This window comes from Aquarana catesbeiana, linkage group LG03 (assembly GCF_042186555.1).
Source record: "Aquarana catesbeiana isolate 2022-GZ linkage group LG03, ASM4218655v1, whole genome shotgun sequence".
Taxonomy (NCBI): Eukaryota; Metazoa; Chordata; class Amphibia; order Anura; family Ranidae; genus Aquarana; species Aquarana catesbeiana.
Window position 1 is genome coordinate 55,254,536 of NC_133326.1, and position 23,021 is coordinate 55,277,556.

Below are 23,021 nucleotides of genomic sequence, written 5' to 3' on the forward strand. Positions count from 1 at the left end.
AGTATTTTCTAAGTAAGTTTTCTCCTTCACCGATGGGCACTGCTGATGAGGCACTAATCTACAGCACTGATGGATACTGATAGGCAACTTATGAGGAGGCACTGGCAGGCATTACTGATGGGCACTGATTGGCACCTCTAATGGGCACTGGGCATTCCTGGTGGTCATGGGCGGGCATCCCTTTCGGACACAGGTGGGCATCCTTGTTGGGTTTGCACTGATAATAAATGCGCTGATTATCAGCACAGACCCCTCCCTGTCAGGAGAGCAGCCAATCAACTTTCCTCTACCCCACCTTATCATCGCGGAAAAGCTGATAAACGACACTTCCTGGTTACGATGTGATCAGCTGTGATTGGACACATGGTGATCACATGGTTAAGAGCCTACGGCTTCATGTACACGGACGTTATTTAACCTTTCCTGAGCGATTTAACTTGACAGCTAGAAACCAACATTTTGCCACGTTTGCCTTTAGGAGCGTTTAAAATAAATAATAATAAAAAAAAAATATATATTATATAGATCATAGGGGCACCTGTGTGGGCCCGCTCCCAAGTCCTGCTGCTGCGTTTATTGACCCAGACAGCAGGACTTGGCACCGCCCCCGCAACTCCCATGTCACTGGATTTGATTGACAGCAGCTGGAGCCAATGGCCATGCCTGCAATGTACTGTGGACGAGCAGCCTGCTCAGGAGTAATGACATATTGGTATGTCTCTACCTGTTTCTGGACATAAGCATATGTTTTTATAGCAGAAATGGGAAAAGTTTTGTTTTATTTTTTTACTAAGTTTTCCGTCTTTTTTTCGTTTATATAATAAAAAAATAAACCCAGTGATGATCAAATACCACCCAAAGAAAGCTCTATTTGTGTTTAAAAAAATGATTTCATTTGGGTACAGTGTTGCGTGACCGCACAATTGCCAGTTTAAAGTATTGCAGTACTAAATAGCAAAAAATGGGCTGATCATGAAGAGGGTAAAACCTCCCAGAACTGACGTGGTTCTAGATGCAGACAGGATGGCTCAGGATTGAGCCCGCACAAGTGCCCTCATAAAGTTTTCTATGGGGGCACTCACTGAAGAGGAGGATCCAGGAGCGTTGGTGGTTAATCAGTTGCTAATTGAGATTTCACAAACTCATAAGGCAACAGTGGGGAACCCCAGAAGAGGAGGATTGGGGTTGCTCTATGCGGAGCCATTGCACAGAGCAGGTAAGTGTGACATGTTTAGTATTTTAATAAAAAATAAAGCTTTACAAACTCTTCAATAGCACCTCAATGCACCTTGCTAATGCGTACATGAAATTTGTGTGGCAGAATGTATGGTAACAAAGTTGCATGTGAAGATTAAAATAAAGTGCTTGCCCTTTTGTGTGTTTTTCATGCATAGGGCAGCCAGTTGAAACACAAAGTGTTAAAACTTTGAAAACCCGTGTCAACAGACTGTAACAGACCTTGAAAAATGCACAAAAAAAGCGGACAAAGCAGAATCTGATTTTGATATTAACCTGACCTAAAGGAAACCGAGAAATTCTGAGAAAATCAAGGAGTAATCGGACCCTGGGCCCAGGTTCACACTGAGCTGCGGGAATGAAGCCGTGCGAGGTCAGCTGAACTCACATGATTTCACTCCCGCATGTCCGTCCCGATTTTGGCCGCAATTTCACAGACAATTGTGCGGGTTTCTGCCCAATGGAAATCGCACCCTGAAATCGCAAAAAATAGTACAGAAACTACTTTTTGAAATCGGTGTGGCACTGCAAATGCAGCGTTGCACCGATTAGGATGGTGCAATTGCCGCCCTTTGGACATGTCAAATCGCATGTCAAAAAGCACCAATGTGAACCAGGGCTGGAGGAGATTTACTAAAATGAGAGCGTGCAAAATCTGGTGCAGCTGTGCATGGTAGCCAATCGGCTACTAACTTAAGCTTGTTCAATTTAAGCTTTCACTAAAAACCTGGAAGCTGATTGGTTTCTATGCAGAACTGCACCAGAATTTGCACTCTCCAGTTTTAGTAAATCCACCCCAATGTGTAATTTTCACAGAATAAATAGCTAAATCCCGTGTGATACATCCTTGTACTGATCTGGAGAACATAAGCATTTTATTCCCATTTAACAGACCTTTGATTGGTAGCTTTGTAAACCAGAACATGCTGTCTGTGTATATACTGTATATGTATGGATTGGGTCTTGTGTTAACATGCATTAAGCACGAGTCCATCTGAATGTGGCTTGTTTTCCCAAAAGTGTAGAGTGCTCCTGTTACTCGTTATGGTGAATACCAGCGCCGCTCTCATTCAACCTTTCACAGCTGGTCAGATTCACTACAGATGTACATTTTAAAACAGTGATTGGTGGATTTCTGGAGTGCTGTTTATAAATGGTCCTTTAGAAAGCGCATGCGTTCAGCCAGCCCCAGTGTTAATGGCTGTGATCTGAGCTGTCATTGGGACGGCTCAAATCAGACACAATGCACAGAGCCAATCACAGTGATCACAAATGTAAACATTCTAGTGTTTACGTTTGAGAGCCCTCCACTTCCTATCACAAGATGAAGAGGAGGAAGTGAGGATTTGTGAATGAATGAAGCCATCCAGCAGATTTATAATGAGGGGTGTTAATTGACTATGGGATTTTGTTTTCTTTACCCACCTCCCTCTCCTGTACTTCTGAATATTTTTTTTTTTTTTTTTTTGCCACTTTTGTGAGAGCTGTATATTAACCCTTCACCGCCCTTATCCTGCACACCATCACATTAACTCCTTCATCTCCCTCCTCCCATTGTATGTGATCTGTACATTAACCCTTCCTCTCTGAATGACCTATATATTAGGGCGCTATTGTAAGCGGCGCTTTACCGTCGGTATTCAGGCGCTAGTGGGGCGGTTTTTCCCCTCCGCAATGGGCAGGAGCGGTGTATACTCCGCTCCGAAGTTGCTGCTAGCAGGACTTTTTTTCCCGTCCTGCCAGCGCACCGCTCCAGTGTGAAAGCCCTCGGGGTTTTCACACTGGAGAGACAGCAGCGGCTGTTTCGGGTCGGTTTGCAGGCGCTATTATTAGCGCAATAGCGCCTGCAAACCGCCCCAGTGTGAAAGGGCCCTTAATGATGCATTGTGTGTAGTGCACCATTCTAGCTCCATGAACTAACCACCTCAATTACCAGCATGTTTCTTCATTTCCAAAAAAAAGTAGCAAAAAATGATAACACTTTTGGGGTGTCTGCTTTCAAAGAAGAGTTTTTGGGGGGATCGGGTTCTACTCTCTTGGCATTTTTATTTGGTAATGTTTTATGACCTAAAATAAGGGAAACTGTTTATTTTTTTTTCTATTTTTGGTCGCTTGTTATTAAAGTGGAGTTCCACCCATAAATGGAACTTCCACTGATCGGATTCCTCCCCCCTCTGGTGCCACATTTCAGGGGGGAACAGATACCTGTCAAATCCTGGTATCTGCTGCCACTTCCCAGGAAAGATTGCAGCGCATTCCCCCCTCCCCATCCCCAGTGCAGAATGAATTGCACTCCTGTGACCCAGAGGAGAAGTCCGGCCTAAAAAGTAAAAAAAAAGTAAAAAAACCTCAGTGGTGATTAAAAAAGAAAGCTCTTTGTGTGAACAAAATGATAAAAAAAGGAAGTTGGGTACAGTGTAGCATGATCGCGCAATTGTCATTCAAAGTGTGACAGCGCTGAAAGCGGAAAATTGGCCTGTGTGGGAGGGGGGTAAAAGGGCCCAGTATTGAAGTGGTTAAGCATCATGTGTTCTTTGTTTTATTTGAATGTTTTCCTAATATTTATGCATGTTTAGTGAACACAAGGCAGGTCATGCAGTGTTTATGAGCTGTTTAAGGTCTGCTAAAAATAGTAAGTATTGGTAAAGCATTTATTATGGTAATCTATTGATCTGGTTTTACAGGCTTTCAAGCTGTATTCATGATCCACTTAATGCACTGTGTGTATAGGGTGGAGGTAACGGCCACAAGCTCATGCCTTTTTAAAGCTGAAGGTTAAACCTTGAGTTTTTAGTGGATTATTCCTTTTAGTACAGTGCCATAATACTTATGCAGGGAAAAAAAAAATCTATGACATGTCTCATTCTAACTAGAGCTTTTTATACTCGGGTGTACTAAAATAGAAGAGCACTGTTGTCTTGCAGCACTTGGGTCCTTGGCTTAAATCCCATCAAGATTATGATCTGCATGGGGTTTTTGTTCCACGTTTGTATGGGATTACTTTGGTTGATTTGAATAAGTCCAGCTCCTTTCTGTGTCCAAATAAGACCGCTAAATAGTAAACACTTAAGGGTTGATTTACCAAAACTGGAAAGTAGAGTGCAAAATCCTGGTTTAGCTGTGCATGTTAGCCAATCGGATTCTAACTTAAGCTTGTTCAATTAACCACTTAGCGACTGGCCCATTGTAGTGTTACTGCTACAGGGTGGCCACTGCGCAAAATCGTGTATACACACAGTATCTCACAAAAGTGAGTACACCCCTCACATTTTTGTAAATATTTTATTATATCTTTTCATGTGACAACACTGAAGAAATGACAATTTGCTACAATGTAAAGTAGTGAGTGTACAGCGTGTATAACAGTGTAAATTTGCTGTCCCCTCAAAATAACTCAACACACAGCCATTAATGTCTAAACCGCTTTCAGCAAAAGTGAGTACACCCCTAAGTGAAAATGTCCAAATTGGGCCCAAAGTGTCAACGTTTTGTGTGGCCACCATTATTTTCCAGCACTGCCCTAACCCTCTTAGGCATGGAGTTCACCAGAATTTCACAGGTTGCCCCTGGAGTCCTCTTCCACTCCTCCATTACGACATCATACAGCTTGTGGATGTTAGAGACCTTGCGCTCCTCCACCTTCTGTTTGAGGATGCCCCACAGATGCTCAATAGGATTTGGGTCAGGAGACATGCTTGGCCAGTCCATCATCATTACCCTCAGCTTCTTTAGCAAGGCAGTGGTCTCCTTGGAGGTGTGTTTGGGGTCATGATCATGTTGGAATTCTGCCCTCTGGCCCAGTCTCTGAAGGGAGGGGATCATGCTCTGCTTCAGTATGTCACAGTACATGTTGGCATTCATGGTTCCCTCAATGAACTGTAGCTCCCCAGTGCCGGCAGCACTCATGCAGCCCCAGACCATGACACTCCCACCACCATGCTTGACTGTAGGCAAGACTCACTTGTCTTTGTACTCCTCACCTGGTTGCCGCCACACACTTTTGACACATCTGAACCAAATACGTTTATCTTGGTCTCATCAGACCACAGGACATGGTTCCAGTAATCCATGTCCTTAGTCTGCTTGTCTTCAGCAAACTGTTTGTGGGCTTTCTTGTGCATCATCTTTAGAAGAGGATTCCTTCTGGGGCGACAATTTGATGCAGTGTGCAGCGTATGGTCTGAGCACTGACAGGCTGACCCCCCACCCCTTCAACCTCTGCAGCAATGCTGGCAGCACTCGTATATCTATTTCCCAAAGACAACCTCTGGATAGGACGCTGAGCACGTGCACTCAACTCCTTTGGTTGACCATGGCAAAGCCTGTTCTGAGTGGAACCTGTCCTGGTAAACCGCTGTATGGTCTTGGCCACCGTGCTGCAGCTCAGTTTCAGGGTCTTGGCAATCTTCTTATAGTCTAGGCCATCTTTTATGTAGAGCAACAATTCTTTTTTTAAGATCCTTAGAGAATTCTTTGCCATGAGGTGCCATGTTGACATTCCAGTGACCAGTATGAGAGAGTGAGAGCGATAACACCAAATTTAACACACCTGCTCCCCATTCACACCTGAGACTTTGTAACACTAACAAGTCACATGACACCGGGGAGGGAACATGGCTAATTGGGCCCAATGTGGACATTTTCACTTAGGGGTGTACTCACTTTTGTTGCCAGCGGTATAGGCATTAATGGCTGTGTGTTGAGTTATTTTGAGGGAACAGCAAATTTACATTGTTATATAAGCTGTACGCTCACTACTTTACATTGTAGCAAAGTGTCATTTCTTCAGTGTTGTCACATGAAAAGATATAATTAAATATTTACAAAAATGTGAGGGGTGTACTCACTTTAGCTCTGATCACTGGTTCCCACAAAGTATCAAGTGTCGGTTAAAATTAGGCGAACAATCCAATTTTCTTTGTTGTTTTACAGGAAGTCGGAACGGGGTAGGAAATAATGTACCAAATTCTCAAAAAAAGGCTTGTTTCTTTGTTTATTGTTTCTGATTATCTGCGGTCTTTTGTTTCTAATTTTTCCGAAAATCGTATGAAAAATTGTTCATTCTCTTCATGTACGAGAGAAATTTTTAAGTTTTTTGTTCCTTTTTGGAAATTTTTGTTTGCAAAGTCTGAATCGGATGTCAAAAGTTGTGCACACGCTATGCGGAAATTGAACGATCGTGCCTGGTACAGAATTTGTTCCCAGTTTTCTCATAGTGTGTACCCCCTTTAGTGTCAGGTTGTCTGCCACAATATCGCAGTCCCGCTATAAGTCGCTGATCGCCGGCATTATTAATATTAAAAAAATATATAAAAATTCCAGTGTGTATATGTATGTGTGTGTATATGTGTGTGTGTGTGTATGTTTTTATAGCAGAAAGTAAAAAATATTTATTTTTATTTCTTGTTTGATGGTGGGCGGGCGGCATATATATTTCAAAAAACTCAGTGATCGTCAAATACCACCAAAAGGAAGCTCTAGCTTAGGGGGAAAAAGCAGAAATTTCATATGTATCATGTACAGTGTTGCATGACCGCACAATTGTCAGGTAAAATAATGCAGTGCTGTATCGCAAAAAATGGCCTGGTCCTAAAGTGGGGTAAATCTTCTGGAGGCCAAGTGTTTAAGCTTTAACAAAAAAAAATAAAAAAACCTGGAAGCTGATTGGTTTCTGTGCAGAGCTGCACCAGTTGTTTACTTACATAGGGCTCTCTTCTGTTATTCGCTGAGCCTATCAACGGGTTCCAGCCATAAATCATTGTCTGGGACCCTCTGATTGGCTTGTGCTGTAGCAAATGACAGCACATCCGGGGCGACAGCCGCGCACTCGCCCGCCCCCTACCTGGAACCGCAAAATTACGTACATGCGGTAAGGACACCCTGCCGCAGTATAAGTTTGGTGGGCGGTCCTGAAGTGGATAATAGAACAAGCTGAATTTAGAAGCTGATTGGCTACCATGCACAGCTGCACCAGATTCTGAGTGCTCTAGTTTTAGTAAATCTCTCCCACAGTGTCTGATAGCCAGATCCTCCAGCCTGGGCCTTTAGGTTGGCTCTAGTAAATGACATTTTAGCAGAAAGCCTGACACTGATCTTGTACACTTATTACTGGAAAAGATGACTAAACAAACTGATAACCGGTCTGATTTAAATGATCAAAGCTATTTCTGTTTTTTTTTTTTTTTTTTTAGATTTCTCACTGCTGTGCAATAAATACAGATTGTTTCAGTTTGGAAAGCAGGCAGTTTAAAGATGGTCATATTCATCATTGTAACAGCTAACACTGCGACCCGTTACCTTCTTCTGTTATTCTAGTGCTTGTTGTGTGTGTGCGCTGCACTAAGCAATGTTGTGTGTCTGTTTTTTGGGAACGTCCCTTTTAACAATCTTCTTTTCTGTTTTTTTAGGTTCAGTTCCAGAAGTTGCAACAGTTGCGATTGGCACAATCCCGAGCTCAGTACTATGGTGGCTCTTTGCCAAATGTAAACCAGATTAGCAGCAGCCCGTCTGATTTCCAGGTAAGGCATTCTTGTTGTTGTGTTTGAAAGGGTTTTACTTTCTGATGTTTGAACAACTTAATAGAATTTCGACTCTTCCCACCTATCATCAGCTTATTTCTATATAGAAGTATGGGATTTTTATTTATTTATTTTTATCCCATAGTCATACTTGTCTAAGTGAATGCAGCATCTGTCCCCTGCCGTCTCTGCACTGAGAACCGAGGCACCGAACATTGCCGATGGCTCGGTTCTCTCACCTCCCTGAGAGGAGAGCTCCTGACTGACAGTCAGCATCTCTCCTGCTCTGCTCCTCCATGCTCCAGTGGAGCGCTGAGCTGTGGAGGGACGGGGAGCGACCGTCTCAGCGGCTCACTGAGGGGCTAAGATGCTTATTAGTCCAGGCACCTGGCGCATCCAGATATCCGAAGTCGGTGCCTGGACTGATCTTGGTGACGTCATCAGAGAGTGGACTTCAGACCGCTCTCTGCTGAAAACGGGTCACAGCTATGCTTTGTAAATGACCCCACAGCCTTCTGGAAACTGTGGCGTGTCCTAAAAAATTGTAGTCAGGGAGGAGGGGGAACTTCTGCTCGGATTGCTTAGGTGACCCGAGTGGGAGTGGGTACCTGTCAAAACTAGGTAGACTTCAGTGTTTGTAGTCCTAAGGTTGTATCTCACAAGTGCAAGACCTACACCTGTTTGTTAAATTGTATGCATAGTCAGTGTGTGTGTGTTTTTTGTTTTTTTTTATTTTTTTAAGGGTTAAAACATCTAACTTTATTTTTTGCTGTGCCTTGCGTTGCTACAGAGCAAGGCACTGTTTATCTTTCCACTGTATTTAAATGTCAAAGTGACAGTTCATTTGTTCCTATGTGGGGCTGTGGTGCCAAAATAGGCAGTGAAAGCTGTAGTGCATTGTGGAAAAATGCAGCATGTCTGCTGTTTGTCACAGTGCATTGCAATCAACCTGAAGGCAGTGTTGCAGTGTGAACAGGGCACACAGAAAACTGTTGCAGTGACTGGCATTTATCAAGTGCAAAAAAATACCAACCATTGTGTAATTTAGGTGCCTTAAAGTGACCCTGTTACAAAAATACAACCCCAGTTGCAAAAAGGTTGGGACACGGTGTAAAATCTACATAACATCAAATGTTTAAACTAAGAAAATGTACCATTTTAGGAAATAAGGTATTTTTGAAATTGATGGCAGCAACGCATCTCAAGAAATTTGGGACAGGGCAACAAAAAGCTGGCATGGTAAGTGGTACTAACCAGGAAGAGCTGGAAGAACATTTTGCAACTAATTAGGTTAATTGGCAACAGGTCAGTAACCTAATTGGGTATAGAAAGAGCATATTGAAGAGTCAGAAATAAAGATGGGAAGAGGTTCGCCAATCTTTGAAAAGCTGCGTCTAAAAATTGTCAAACTATTTTTTAGAATGTTCATCAATGTAAAATTGTAAAGACTTTAAATATATCATCATCTACATAATAACAGAAGATTTAGAGAATCTGGAGAAATCTCTGTGCACAATGGACAAAGCTGGCCCACAATATTGGATCCCTGTGATCTTTGGGACCCTCAGATGGCACTACTTGAAATACAGGCCTGATTCTGTGATGGACATCACTGCATTGACTCTGGAATACTTCCAGAGATCACCGTCTGTGAACACAGTTTGTCATGCCATCCAGAAATGCAAGGTAAAGCTCTATCATGCAAAGAAGAAGCCATATCTGAACTTGATCCATGAACACTGCTATCTTCTCTGGGCCAAAGCTCATTTAAAATGGTCTGTTGCAAAGTGGAAAACTATTCTGTGGTTCAGATGAAATTTTGACATTCTTTTCATCAACTATGGATGCTGCGTCCTTTTGTACCAAAGATGAGAGAGTCTTCCTGCTTGTTATCAGCGCTCAGTTCAAAAGCTTGCATCTCTGATGGTATGCAGGGGGGGGTTAGTGCGTATGGAATGGGCAGCTTGTTGCACATCTGGAAAGGCACCATTAATGCTGAAAGATGTATCCAGGTTTTATAGCTAGAGGTGCACCAAATGGACATTTTGGTGCCGAAACCAAAAATGCAGGCTGCATCTGGCCGAAAACCAAAAATGACAGTTAAAAAAAAAAAAAAGTATGTGTGTGTGTGTGTGTGTGTGTGTGTGTGTGTGTGTGTGTATATAATATAGTATGTAATATATGGCACCTTTAGCGCAAGAAAAATGCATCCCTTTAAATTCTATGTATGTCTTCTCACTGGTCCATTGCGCTTCCATTGTGGTATTTAAATCTTGCTTGCTGCATTTTCGTTCAGTTAAAAAAAAAAACCACACCTCCCTATTGAAATGCATTGAAAATGCAGCAATAACGCACCCATGTTACGTTTTTGATGCAGTTTTTTACCACATAACATCGCATGAACTATGAAAAACACACCATAAGCATAGTAAAATCGTGACACAATCGCGTGCGTTTCCAGTGCCATTGGTGGCACAGTTTTCTTTTGTCGGCAAAATGCCAATAACACCATTTTCAGCCAATCTTTTTCGGCCCCTGAAATTTTGGTGCCTCTCTGTTTATAGCAGCATATGCTCCCATCCAGATGATGTCTTTTTCAAGGAAGGCATTGCATATTTACAGGACAATGCTAAACTGCATCAATGACAACAGCATGGCTTCAAAGTCCGGGGGCTTAACTGGCCTGCCTGCAGTCCAGACCTTTCACCAATGGAAAATATCTGGTGCATCTTGAAATGAAAAATATTACAAAGAAGACTCAGGACTATTGAGCAGTTAGAATCCCATATCGGGGACAACATTCCTCTCTCAAAACTCCAGCAACCCGTCTTCTCAGTTCCCAGACATTTACAGAGTGTTGTTAAAAGAGGGGATGCTACACTGTGGAAAACTTGGCCCTGTCCCAACTTTTTTGAGGCGTGTTGCTGCCATCAATTTTACCTTTTTTAAATTTATTTATTTCTTAAAATGGTACATTTTCTCAGTTTAATCTTTGATATTAAAATGTTATATTTTCTGTTTCAACCATTACTAGGTTTACAATTAGAAAAGAAACATTAAACAAAGTAACGTGAAGACATACATTACAGAACATTCAGCATGAACGTTGCAAATAGTAACGCCTGACACAGGAGATGCTGACAAAAAGGTCTTAAAACGTAGTCCAAAGGACAATCCTTTCCATCAAATAATTTTATTTTTTGTTTTTTTTTTTTGTTACAGTACATATAAGCAAACAATATATCAAATTTAATCCATCTGGTATCATGAAATAAAGCACACAAACCAAACAAACCTTGCACCTCTCGGACTAAAATAACTTGACCTAAAAAAAAAAAAAAAATAGAAATATCATCAAACTATGACAACGTCCTCCTAAGCAGCATCAAATTATCTTTCTTTTATGTTCTTCTACTCCTCACCCTTCTACCTCATCTCTTTACTCCCATCTATCTCCTCTACCTTCACTCCACTCCACTAGATAAACCGTCATATAGTTCATTACTAGGTTCTATCCAACATGACCATATTTTACCAAACCTTTGGGGTATACCTCTATGTTTATATGTTCATTTGTCTCTTAAGTATATAATTGAGTTTCTCAACCCATTGTCTATGGGTTGGAGGGTCAATGGATGTCTGTTTTTGTAGAATAACTTTACATGCTAAGCATAGGGATCTTATCCACATAGTATGCATCTCTGTTGGTAATGTTCCATCAGGTATTATACCCAATAGTGCAAGTTTGGGTGTTCCTATTATCCCAGTGGAGCATAGTAAGTTTAGCGTTATAAATACTTTTTCCCAGTAACAATGAAGCTTTGGGCATCGCCAGAGCATACGAATAAGGGAACCAATAAAGAGCATCGCGGACATAGCGGTGTTATATATTTTCCCCAAGCATAGAGTTTTTGTGGAGTATAATGAGTATGATATGATAAAAAGCTGAGATAGCCTTTGGGTAGGGCGAGAGAGATGTCCTAGGAAGTGTTTGCAGGGCACGTGTCCAGTCCTCCTCATCTAGACCCTCTATGTTTCCTTGCCACCGGGCAAAACTATTTTTATGTTTTTCCGTGTTCTCTATTATTTGTAAGTTAGAATAAAGATCTCCTATTAATCCTCGTTTTGTACACACAACCGAGGTTGCCTTTGTTAATATTTTAGAGTTTTCATACTGTAATTGACTTTTTGAACTTTGGATTTGTAATGCATGACGTATTTGAAGGTATTGATAAAAGTTTTTGTTCGTTAACTGATATCGATCTTTCAATACATTAAAAGGAAGTAAAATATCCAGTTCATATAGCTGGTACAGAAATATTATGCCCGCCTTTTTCCAATCTGAATATTCCGAAAGTTTATTTAATTCATAAAAGCAATTATTGTCCCTTATGGGCATCTGTTTCGTACATCCCTTATGTTGAGTAATATTTCGTGTTGTTTCCCATACTCTGTGAATCAAGTGGAAAGCAGGGAACCCTTTTTTTTATTAAAAAAAAATGATGTGCTACTAATAATTGAACTAAAGGGTATTTTTTAAATTGAGATGCTAATATCTTTTGCGTAGGGTCCTCCATGTCCACTGCCTCCAAGCCATGCCAATGTTGTAGTTGTGATGCAATAAAGTATAATCTTGCTAGATATTGCAATTCCCCCCCCCCCCCCCCCTTATCAATGGGCTGTTGTAATATTTCAAATCTAATTCTAGGTTTTCCTCCTCTCCACAGAATCCCTAAAAACCGAGTCAATAGTCCTAAATATTCGTAGCGTCAACCATATGCGACAGTTATGCAATACATATAACATCTGGGGCATCTGGAGGGCCGTAGTTTGAAGACCCTTGGCAATATCACTGCTGAATTCTAAAATTGAGATGTATTATTAAGCCCTGGGTTCACAACAGAGGGGTTCACTGCAGCGCGATTAGTGCAATTTGCACCTCTGATTTCATTGCGGCTTGGGACTTCATTTATCAGAAGTTATATAAGTTTCCATGAAATCCGAAAAAAGTAGTGCAGAAACCTCTTTCAAAGTTGCTGTGACAAGAGTCGTGGCGATTTGAACAGTTTCATAGCAGGCAGTGGGGGGTGTGTTGTCATGCGATTTGGAACTGTAAAATCGCACAACAAACTGTGTTCAGGCATTAACATTTGTTTTACCTTCTGTCACCAAGGGGTTAAAGCAATGTGCAAATTATGTAATTGCTACGATATATAAATACCTGTAATAAATAGAGATATTTACTCTGTTTGAATCTATGTGCTTTGTTTATGGTCTCTGTATCTGTATGACATTTATCTCCATGAAATAGATGGTTGTAGTGTGCACATGGGTCATTTGTAGAAGGAGGCAGTCGTACAGAGCTGAATATGCTGTAGTCATAATGTGCTACGCTCTGCTTGGCTGCATGACTCTGATAAGAGCATGAAATGCTTAGAACAAGCACATTTTTGTTTCGGCTACTTTAAAAACTGGATTCTTTTGACACAGTGAATGTTATAAAACGTTTCTCAAGCTTTAAAAAAAGTCAAGTTTTCACACATTAAGGGACATCATGCCTTAACAAAAATTGAACTCCTTTGAAAACACAAGCACACCCCCACCCCCTCTCGTTTTGGATACATTTTTTAATACTGTACCTTTTTTTTTTTTTTTTTTTTTTTGTGTATTTTCTTCGGAACTTCCGTCCCATGTCGCCGTTGTGAGGTACGTCACTTCCACGTGTTTTTTTTTTTGCGCTTTTCACCCCCGCCCCCCCCCCCCGGCACCTTCTGGGACCTGTGTGTGTCCCAGAAGACAGCGGGACTATTCAGAAAGTGCCACGCGACTCGCGTATGTGCAGTAGGAAACAGGCTGTAAAGCCTCAAAGGCTTCGCTTCCTGTTTTCCTTAGTAAGGATGCCTGCACCCAGAGCTGATGGACTGGTCGGCTTCAGGTGCCGACATTGCGGGCTCCCTGTACAGGTAAGTGTGGAGTGTAATACTAAAAGTCAGCAGCTACAGTATTTGTAGCTGCTGACTTTTAAAATTTTTTTTTTTCACCCAGGCTGGAACTCCACTTTAACCACTTCCCGCCCGGCCTATAGCGGATTGACGGCCGGGCAGTGGTTCCGTTATCCTGACTGGGCGTCATATGACGTCCAGCAGGATAACCTGCCGCTGCGCGCCCACTGGGGCGCGCATCGCGGCTATCGGAGCGGTGAGTCAGTCTGACACGCCGCTCCACCGATCTTGGTAAAGAGCCTCCGGCGGAGGCTCTTTACCACGTGATCAGCCGTGTCCAATCATGGCTGATCACGATGTCAATAGGAAGAGCCATTGATTGGCTTTTCCTCATTCGCGTCTGACAGACGCGAGTAGAGGAGGGCCGATCGGTGGCTCTTGCTTGCAATCCAATAGAGTGAGACAAGTGGTACAAAAGGTTAGATCTGTGGGCGATGAGCTGATGACAGAGTTAAAAGTTCAGTTGTTGGAGACGTCTTGGCTTCCCTGAAGAGATGAGTTTTCAGCGATCTCCTAAAGGCAACCAGAGTGGGAGATGGCCAGACAGATTGAGGTAGAGGGTTCCAAAGCATGGAAAAGGCTCCGCAGAAGTCCTGAAGACAAGCATGGGAGAAGGAGACAAAGCTAGAGAGGAGGAGGCCTTGGGAGGAGCAGTGAGGATGGTTTGGGTGATATTTGGAGACAAGATTGGTGATGTAACTCGGGGCAGAGTTGTGAATGGCTTTGTATGTTGTTAGTATTTTTAATTTAATTCGCTGGACAATCAGAAGCCAGTGTAGGGATTGGCGGAAAGGGGTAGCAGACCCTGAGCGGTTGTTAAGGTAGATGAGTCCGGCAGCAGCATTCATGATAGACTGAAGAGGGGATAGCCTATGGAGAGGTAGGCCTACAGTCCAGGTGAGAAATAACGAGAGGGTGTATGAGTAGCTTGGTGGTTTCATTACTTAAAAAGGAGCGCGTTTTAGAGTTGTTTCGGAGGTCTACAAGCTTTTGACAATGAATGGATTTGGGCCAAAAGGACAGGTTAAAGTCTAGAATTACACCTAGCACCCTGGTGTAAGGGATGGGACTGATAATTGTATTCATCTTGATGGAAAAGTCATGGTTGAGGGCACAAGCGGGGGGGGGGGGGGGGGGGTTTGTTTAGCCAGGGAAGGTGGGGGAATTATTCCAGTTCTGTTTTAGGGGGATTTAGTTTGAGAAAGTGGTGCGACATCCATGTCAATATGTCAGTAAGTTAATAATGCGAGAGGACACTGAATGAGTGAGGTGAGAGGGGAGAGAGAAATTTGGGTATTCAGAGTTCATCAAGTGCCCAAGAGAGGAGGTGTAGATGGAGAAGAGAAGGGGTCCAAGAACGGGGCTTTGGGGGGACCCCTACAGAAAGAGGAAGTGGGGAGGAGGAGGATGATGCAGAGTTGTAGGTGACACTGAAGGGGTGCTCTGATAGATGGTAGGAGAACCAGGAAAGAGCAAAATCTTGTAGGCCAGGGGAATGGAGTTTGAGAAGTAGCTGGTGGTCAACAGTATCAAAGACCGCAAAAAGGTCTAGTAGTAAGATTGGAGTAGTAGCCATCGGTTTTAGTAGTTGGTAAATCATTTGTGAATTTTGGTAGAGCAGTTTCTGTGGAGTGCTGCGAGCGAAAGCCAGACTGTAAGGGGTCAAGGAGGTTGGTTTCAGTGAGGTAGGAGCTCAGACAGTTGTGGACTATGTGTTCTGAACATTTTTAGATGTGAATGGGAGCAAGGAGATGGCTTCACCATTAAATAATTAAAAGTCCGACGGATTCGTACGTGATGACCTACACCGGACTAAAATAAGGACGTTGATAGCCAGTAGCCAATAGCTGCCCTAGCGTCGGTTTTTTATCCGTCGGACTAGCATACAGACGAGCGGATTTCTGGGTCCGGCGGAGTTGTGACGTAAAGATTTGAAGCATGTTCCAAATCTAAAGTCCGTCAGATTTGCGACTGGAAAGGTTCGGTAAAGCCCACACACGATGGGATTGTTCACCGGATTTGGTCCGTCAAACCAGTCCGGTCGAAAAGTCCGACTGTGTATACGCCCCATAAGGAGATCTCATCTTTTGAGGGCTCTTTTAACTTTACAAACTGTTAACTTATTTGTGACTCTTAGTTGGATTTCAGTGGTCTAAAAGTTTTATATTTAAATTCTAGAATGAACCTAGGGGCTCACACCAGTGTGGGTTTTAAATTGTGCTACTTCAGTGCGATTTCAAAGCCGCAGATCAGTGTGATTTGGACCTCCTGATTTCATTACGGCTTGCGACGTTATTTAACAGAAGCCAATGCAAGTTGCAATGAACTTGCAAAAAAATAGTGCAAGAACCTTTTTCAAAGTTGCTACAACTTGAGTCCCAATGGTTTCTTAGCCAGCAATGGGGTGTGACTTGTCATGCAGTTTTGAACTGTCAAATCGCATGACAAATTGCACTGGTGTGAACCAGGGCTGCGCTGAATTTTAATAATCAGCCAATCCTTTCTAGGACAAACCTAGGGGGAAGGGTAACTTTACTAAAAGAGAAGACGTTAGAAATTAGCACTTGAATTGCCAGCCTCTATCAAAAACCTAAATATGATCTTTAATGGGCTGACCTTTTAAAATACGGTTACCTGTGAAATTTTTCTCAAAGCTTATATAAATGTCAAAAGAGTAAAACATGACGCTGCAGAAAATTTATGTTTTGTTTCTCCTCCTATTCATTCCAGTTGGTGACGTAAGCCTTTGCATAGATGCATTCTTATACCTGCAAACCAATGTATACATAAGGATACAGTTATAAAAAAAAATTATTTTCTGTACAAATTTTTCAATGGAATCCAATTATAATTTTTTAATCCAGGTTAAATGTTGAGGTGTGTGTGGTGTGTGTGTGTGTTTTTTTTTTTTTTTTTTTTTTGTTCTCTACCCATCTACAGGTACCGTATGCAGGACCATAGGCACTTTTTCTTGATTGTGGTTTTCTTTTTTTATTTAGGTTGATGTGTTTAAATGTATCCTTTCTTTTTGTTAACATTTTTATATTGGTTTCTATTTGTGATTTACATCAGCAATATTTTCTTTATATACTGCCTTGAAAAGTATTCATGACCCTACATTTTGTCATGTTACAACCAAAAACGTAAATGTATTTTATTGGGATTTTATGTGATAGACCAACACAAAGTGGCACATAATTGTGAAGTGAAAGGAAATTGATAAATGGTTTTCAACAGTTTTTACAAATAAATATGTGAAAAGTGTGGTGTGCATTTGTATTCAGCCCCCCTGAGTCAATACTTTGTAGAACCACCTTTCACTGCAATTACAGCTTCAAGTCTTTTTGGGGATGTCTCTACCACATTTGCACATCTAGAGAGACATTTTTGCCCATTCTTCTTTGCAAATTAGCTCAAGCTCTGTCAGATTGTATGGAGAACGTCTGTGAACAGTAGTTTTCAAGTCTTGCCACAGATTCTCAATTGAATTTACCGTGTTTCCCCAAAAATGAGACCAGGTCTTATATTCATTTTGGCTACAAAAACACACTAGGGCAGGGGTAGGCAACCACCGGAACTAATGCTGCAAGCGGCACTCGAAGCCTCTTTTGCCGGAACTTGACTCCCTCCCCTTCAGAGCAGGGCAGGGAAGTGTCACTAAAGCACTCCAATTTCAGAATTCCCCACACCACACTGAGGGGGAGACACTGTGCCGCCACACATTGTAAAAGATGGGAAACATTGTTTGGTTCTCTAACTTTGCTGTAGCTATGAACGTCAGCTATTGTGATGTGGAAGCGATTGGATGCAGTTCTGCTAGGAGGCGAGGTCCCTGCTTCCAGGAGGAGGAGGACTGTAATTGGCCACTGCTAAAGCCAATCAATCACAGTCTTGCTAGCCCCGTCCACCATCTGGAGGAAGATGACTCGCTTGGTTGCTACTATCAATCTTAGGAAGAAGGGATTTCACTGTGATTGAGAACTCCAATCAGGTCACAGTTTGTGAGCCTTCTGGGAACTTTGTTGAAATTATTCCGGAACCTTTGCGTCACTTACTACTGAACCCTGGCACTCTCTGCCCCTTTAAGCCACAGCCAGTATTCATCACAAGGAAAATCACACCCATCTTTTGCTGCGGCGCAGAGTAATACACTTTTTCTCAGCTACGGGGGCCCAACTTGTGATCCTGCACACAGGCCCACTGCTTTCATAAAATACGCCTGACCTGAGCTTATTGCACATCCATTCCAGACGCTTGTATGTGACATCACATACATCCTATACATCACATACAAGCAAGTGGGTTGGATGCGAGAGTTGGATCAGCAGGATGAGTGTGCCAGGACAGGTAGATGTGTCATCTCTGCTTCCTTTCACCACTCTGCATATCACGCATATCATAGATGAGAACAGGGTACAGTAGTGGAGCAGATGAGCAGTAGGGTACAGCGATGGGGAAAATGAGCAGGAGGGGTACAGAGGTGGGACAGAAGAGCAGGAGGTACAGTGCTGGAAGAGATGAGACAGGGCTTCAGCAGTGGGACAGAAGAGCAGGGGGTTACAGTGTTTGGGCAGAAAAGCAGGGGGGGGTAGAGCAGTGGGGCAGATGTGAAAGGAGGTGTATTGGTGGGACAGATGAGCAGGGGGAACAGAGCTTGGGCAGAAGAGCAGGGGTACAGAGGTGAGACAGATGTGCAGGAGGTACGTTGGTGGGGCAGATGGGTTCAGTGTTAGGACAGATGAGAAGGTGATTCAGTAATGAGACAGAGCATGGGGATACGTCGGTGGAGCAGATGTGCAGGGAGGTACATTGGTGGGGCAGATGAGCAGCAGGGTTACAGTGGTGGGACAGAAGAGCAAGGGGGTACAGTGGTGGGGCAGATGTGCAGGAGGTACAGTAGTGGGAGGGATCAGAAGGGGGTTCAGCAGTGTGATAGAAAATCAGGGGGGTACAGTGATGGGGCAGATGAGCAGGGGGGGGTTCAGTGTTGGTGTTGGGGCAGATGGAAGGGGGTTCAGTGGTGGGACACAATAGCAGGGGGATACAGTGGTGGGTCAGATGTACAGTGGGGGGTGGCGGGTACAGTGGTGGGGCAGAGGTGCAAGAGGTACAGTGGCGGGGCAGATGTGTAGGAGGTACATTGGTGGGGCAGATGAGAAAGCGGGTTACAGTGGTGGGGCAGATGAGAAGATGGTTCAATGGTGAGACAGAAGAGCATGGGAGTACGGTGGTGAGGCAGATGAGAAAGGGGGAACATTGGTGGGGCAGACGAGCAGGGAGTTACAGTAGTGGGACAGATGAGCATGGGGTTACAGTGGTGGAACAGATGAGCAGGGGGTTACAGTGGTGGAACAGATGAGCAGGGGGTTATAGTGGTGGGGCAGATGTGCAGGGGGGACAGTGATCTGAGGTGTGAAGGTGCCTGAATTGGGGCTGATCTGAAGTGTGGAGTTGCAGGATGTTAATTTTTCACTACTACTCAAGTAGTTTACTGCATTTACTTTATAAAAAATCCTTTTTGTAATCTAGAGTGTGAAGTTGACATTTTTTGGTTATAAAATCGGCACTCTCAATTTCTTTGAAAATATTTTTCGGCACACTGTGCTCAAAAGGTTGCCTCCCCCTGCACTAGGGCTTATTTTCAGGGGATGTCTTATTTATTTACGGTATGCACAATAATCTACATTTATTCAAAAAACAGTCATGTCATCTTCTGGAAAAAAAAAATATCCTGATCCTTTAAAGCATGATAGACAGCACAGTGCTTGTGCTGTGTCATTTACCCCTCTCTATGTTCTAAAAAACTTGGAATAAAACCATAAAATGTTTTTAAAAAGTTCCTGTGTCCCCTGTCTTCTCTCCCCTTGTCAGCTCAGGAGTCAGCATTATGAAATTCTGTAATCCCAAAATCTTGGTTAAAGTCCTTTGTAAAATTATGTAATCCATTCTGTAAAAAGATGATATAATGTGCAGTGTGTCTCCTTGTATAACTTTGCTGTGGAAAATACCTTATTTACAGTGCTGCTGGGCGCTCACGTGACCCGCCGGAGCTTTTCTTCTCCACTCCAAATACTACAGAGGGAGGGGCCGAGATCCCCACTGACGTCAGCCGGGAGGAGAGAAGATCTTCTGTGGGTCACGTGATGCTGTAAATAAGGTATTTTTCACAATAAAGTTACACAAGGAGACACACTGCACATTATATAATGTTTTTATAAGGACTTTAAGGCTTATTTTTGGGGTAGGGCTTATATTGCAGCCATCCCCAAAAATCGCGCTAGGTCTTCTTTTCGGGGTAGGGCTTATTTTCGAGGAAACACGGTACGTCTGGACTTTGACTGGGCCATTCTAACACATGACTATATTTTCATCTAAACCATTTCATTGTAGCTCTGGTTGTATGTTTAGGGTTCATTGTCCTGCTGGAAGGAAAACCTCCGCCCCAGTCTCGAGTCTTTTGCAGACTCTAACAGGTTTTCTTCTAAGATTGCCCTGTATTTGGCTCCATCCATCTTCCCATCAACTCTGACAAGCTTCCCTGTCCCAGCTGCGGAAAAGCATCCCCACAACATGATGCTGCCACCACCATGTTTCACGGTGGTAATGGTGTGTTCAGGGTGATGTGCAGTGTTCGCTTTCCACTAAACATAGCGTTTTGCTTTTAGGCCAAAAAGTAAAATTTTGGGTCTCATCTGACCAGAGCACCTTCTTCCACATGTTTGCTATGTCCCCCACATAGCTTCTCGTAAACTGCAAGCAGGACTTCTTATGGCTTTCTTTCATCAATGGTTTTCTTCTTGCCTCTCTTCCATAAAGGCCAGATTTGTGGAGTGAATGACTAAGCCTCGGCTCACACCAGAGGCGGCACGAATTGCAGGTCGCCTCACCGAGGCGACCTGCACAAGACTGCCCGGGCGACTTGCAAAACGACTTCTGTATAGAAGTCTATGCAAGTCGCCCCCAAAGTCGTACAGGAACCTTTTTCTAAGTCGGAGCGACTTGCGTCGCTCCGATTAGAACGGTTCCATTGTACTGAACGGGACGCTACTTGTCAGGCGACCTAGGTCGCCTGACAAGTCGTCCTAGTGTGAACCGAGCCTAATAGTTGTCCTGTGGACAGATTCTCCCACCTGAGCTGTGGATCTCTGCATGGCAACTCCTCCAGAGTTACCATGGGCCTCTTGGCTGCTTCTCTGATTTAATGCTCTCCTTGCCCAGCCTGACAGTTTAGGTGGACGGCCATGTCTTGGTAGGTTTGCAGTTGTGCCATACTCTTTCTATTTTCGAATAAAGGATTGAACAGTGCTCCGTGAGATGTACAACTTTTCCATAACTTTATCCCTGGCCTGTCTGGTGTGTTTCTTGGTCTTCATGATGCTGTTTGTTCACTAAGGTTCTCTAGCAAACCTCTGAGGACTTCAAAGAACAGCTGTATTTATACTGGGATTAAATTACACACAGGTGGACTCTATTTACTAATTAGGTGACTTCTGAAGGCACTTGGTTCCACTAGATTTTAGTTAGGGGTATCCGAGTAAAGGGGGCTGAATACAAATGCACCACACACTTTTCACATATATATTTGTAAAAAAAACTTAAAAACCATTATTAATTTTCCATCCACTTCACATTTATGTGCCACTTTGTGTTGGTCTAGCGCATAAAATACATTTATGTTTTTGGTCGTAACAGGACAAAATATGGAAAATTTCAAGGGGTATGAATACTTTTTTCATGGCACTGTATATGTAGTATACTTCTGTTGCTGTCCAAAACACAGGCAACTTATCCCAATAGCCTCTCACAGCATATACAGTACTATGTGTGTAATCGTGCAGTTGTGGTAATACACACTTTTGCCAGGTGATTTGTTTGGTTGGGGAAGTTGGCCCTTGGGGCTGATTAAACGACTTGGCTGATGGCTTGCCTGATTCCCAGGACCTTGCACCTGCAAAAAAAAAAAATGCTATGAATAAAATCTGTGGGAGAGCATGTTAAACATCTGTGTGAGATCGTGAAGTTCCAAAAGTGGGAAACGGAACCAAGAAAAATACTCGACTCGAACTGTGTTAAGCAACAGACTTTTATTAATAAATTTAAACTTAAAGAGGAAGTAAACTTCTTTTCCTGACTTTTTCCTATAGGTAATTTTATAAGGCTTACCTATAGGTAGTGTAAATATTTTCTTTAAACGTGCACTACATTACATGCAGCCAGACATTGTCTCACTGACTTTGATTGACAGCAGCAGGAGCCAATAGCGCCCATTGCTGTCTCAGCCAATGAGGAGAGAGAGTCCTGGAAAGCCGAGGCTCTCGTGCACATCGCTGGATCGAGATGGGCTCAGGTAAGTATTAGTGTGGCTGAGGGGGGTTTCTGCGCACAAGGTTTATCTTAATGCATAGAATGCATTGAGATAAAAAACCTTCTGCTATTGAACCACTTTAATAACCCCAAAATGAAAAATGTAAAAAAAATCTTAATATTAGATCAAATAAAAATTGTAATGTTTGTTAATTCACTTAAATAAAAATCCTAATATCAGATTAAAAAATCTTTAAAGCATCCTGATTATATTTACCATACATTTTATAACTCTCCTAGTGATCGTTTTGGTTAAAACTTGATCGGTGATGTTGTCATATAAAACACTGCAGGTTTCATGAAAGACTGACATCTTGCCGTGGCAGTTTTATAGGCCTGTTTCACACCTATGCAGGTTGCGATTGCGTTTTGTGTGTTTGATCCGTTTTGCATTTTTGGGCGAAGCCAGCAAAATGCAGCAGAGCTTTTTTGATGCATTTCCGCTCGAGGTGCCCTGAATGAAAATTGGTGCTGAAACCAAAAATTCAGGATGCATTTCGCCGAAAACTGAAAATTACAGTTTTTAAAATTATATATAATGCAGGCTGGGTTTTATGTTTGGCCTGGATGCAAATAGCGTTTCTTATTTCAGAGAGAAGGTCATTACGACTAGCAATTCGGAACTTGTGTCTGATCACACAGACAAGTATTGCATGAATTTCGGTCCTCAGAGATCTGCTACTTTCATCCTGATCTTTTGGTACAACCACGCACAGCTGCAGAGAGCAGATGGATCATCATGTTGTGTTTTAGGAAATAACATTGTCCCTTCTTTTAGATACATAAAAAAAAAAAAAAAAAAAAAAAATACCATAACTCCCCTCTGAAGGCTCTAGAGTGGGGGGGGGGGGGGGGGGTAAATGTAGTGGCTCCTTTGTACTGGCATAGCAATCTTCTACAT

General features: G+C 42.8%; 1 protein-coding gene across 2 annotated transcripts in view; it reads left to right on the forward strand.

Moving 5' to 3' along the window:
- The window catches only part of CRTC3 (CREB regulated transcription coactivator 3), a 221,507-nt gene that overhangs the window by 32,766 nt on the left and 165,720 nt on the right, over positions 1-23,021 (forward strand). For both annotated transcript variants that reach the window (XM_073618561.1, XM_073618562.1), the window contains exon 2: positions 7,644-7,754. In XM_073618561.1, the coding sequence (XP_073474662.1) occupies positions 7,644-7,754 (111 nt within the window). The remainder of the gene's footprint in view (positions 1-7,643; positions 7,755-23,021) is intronic.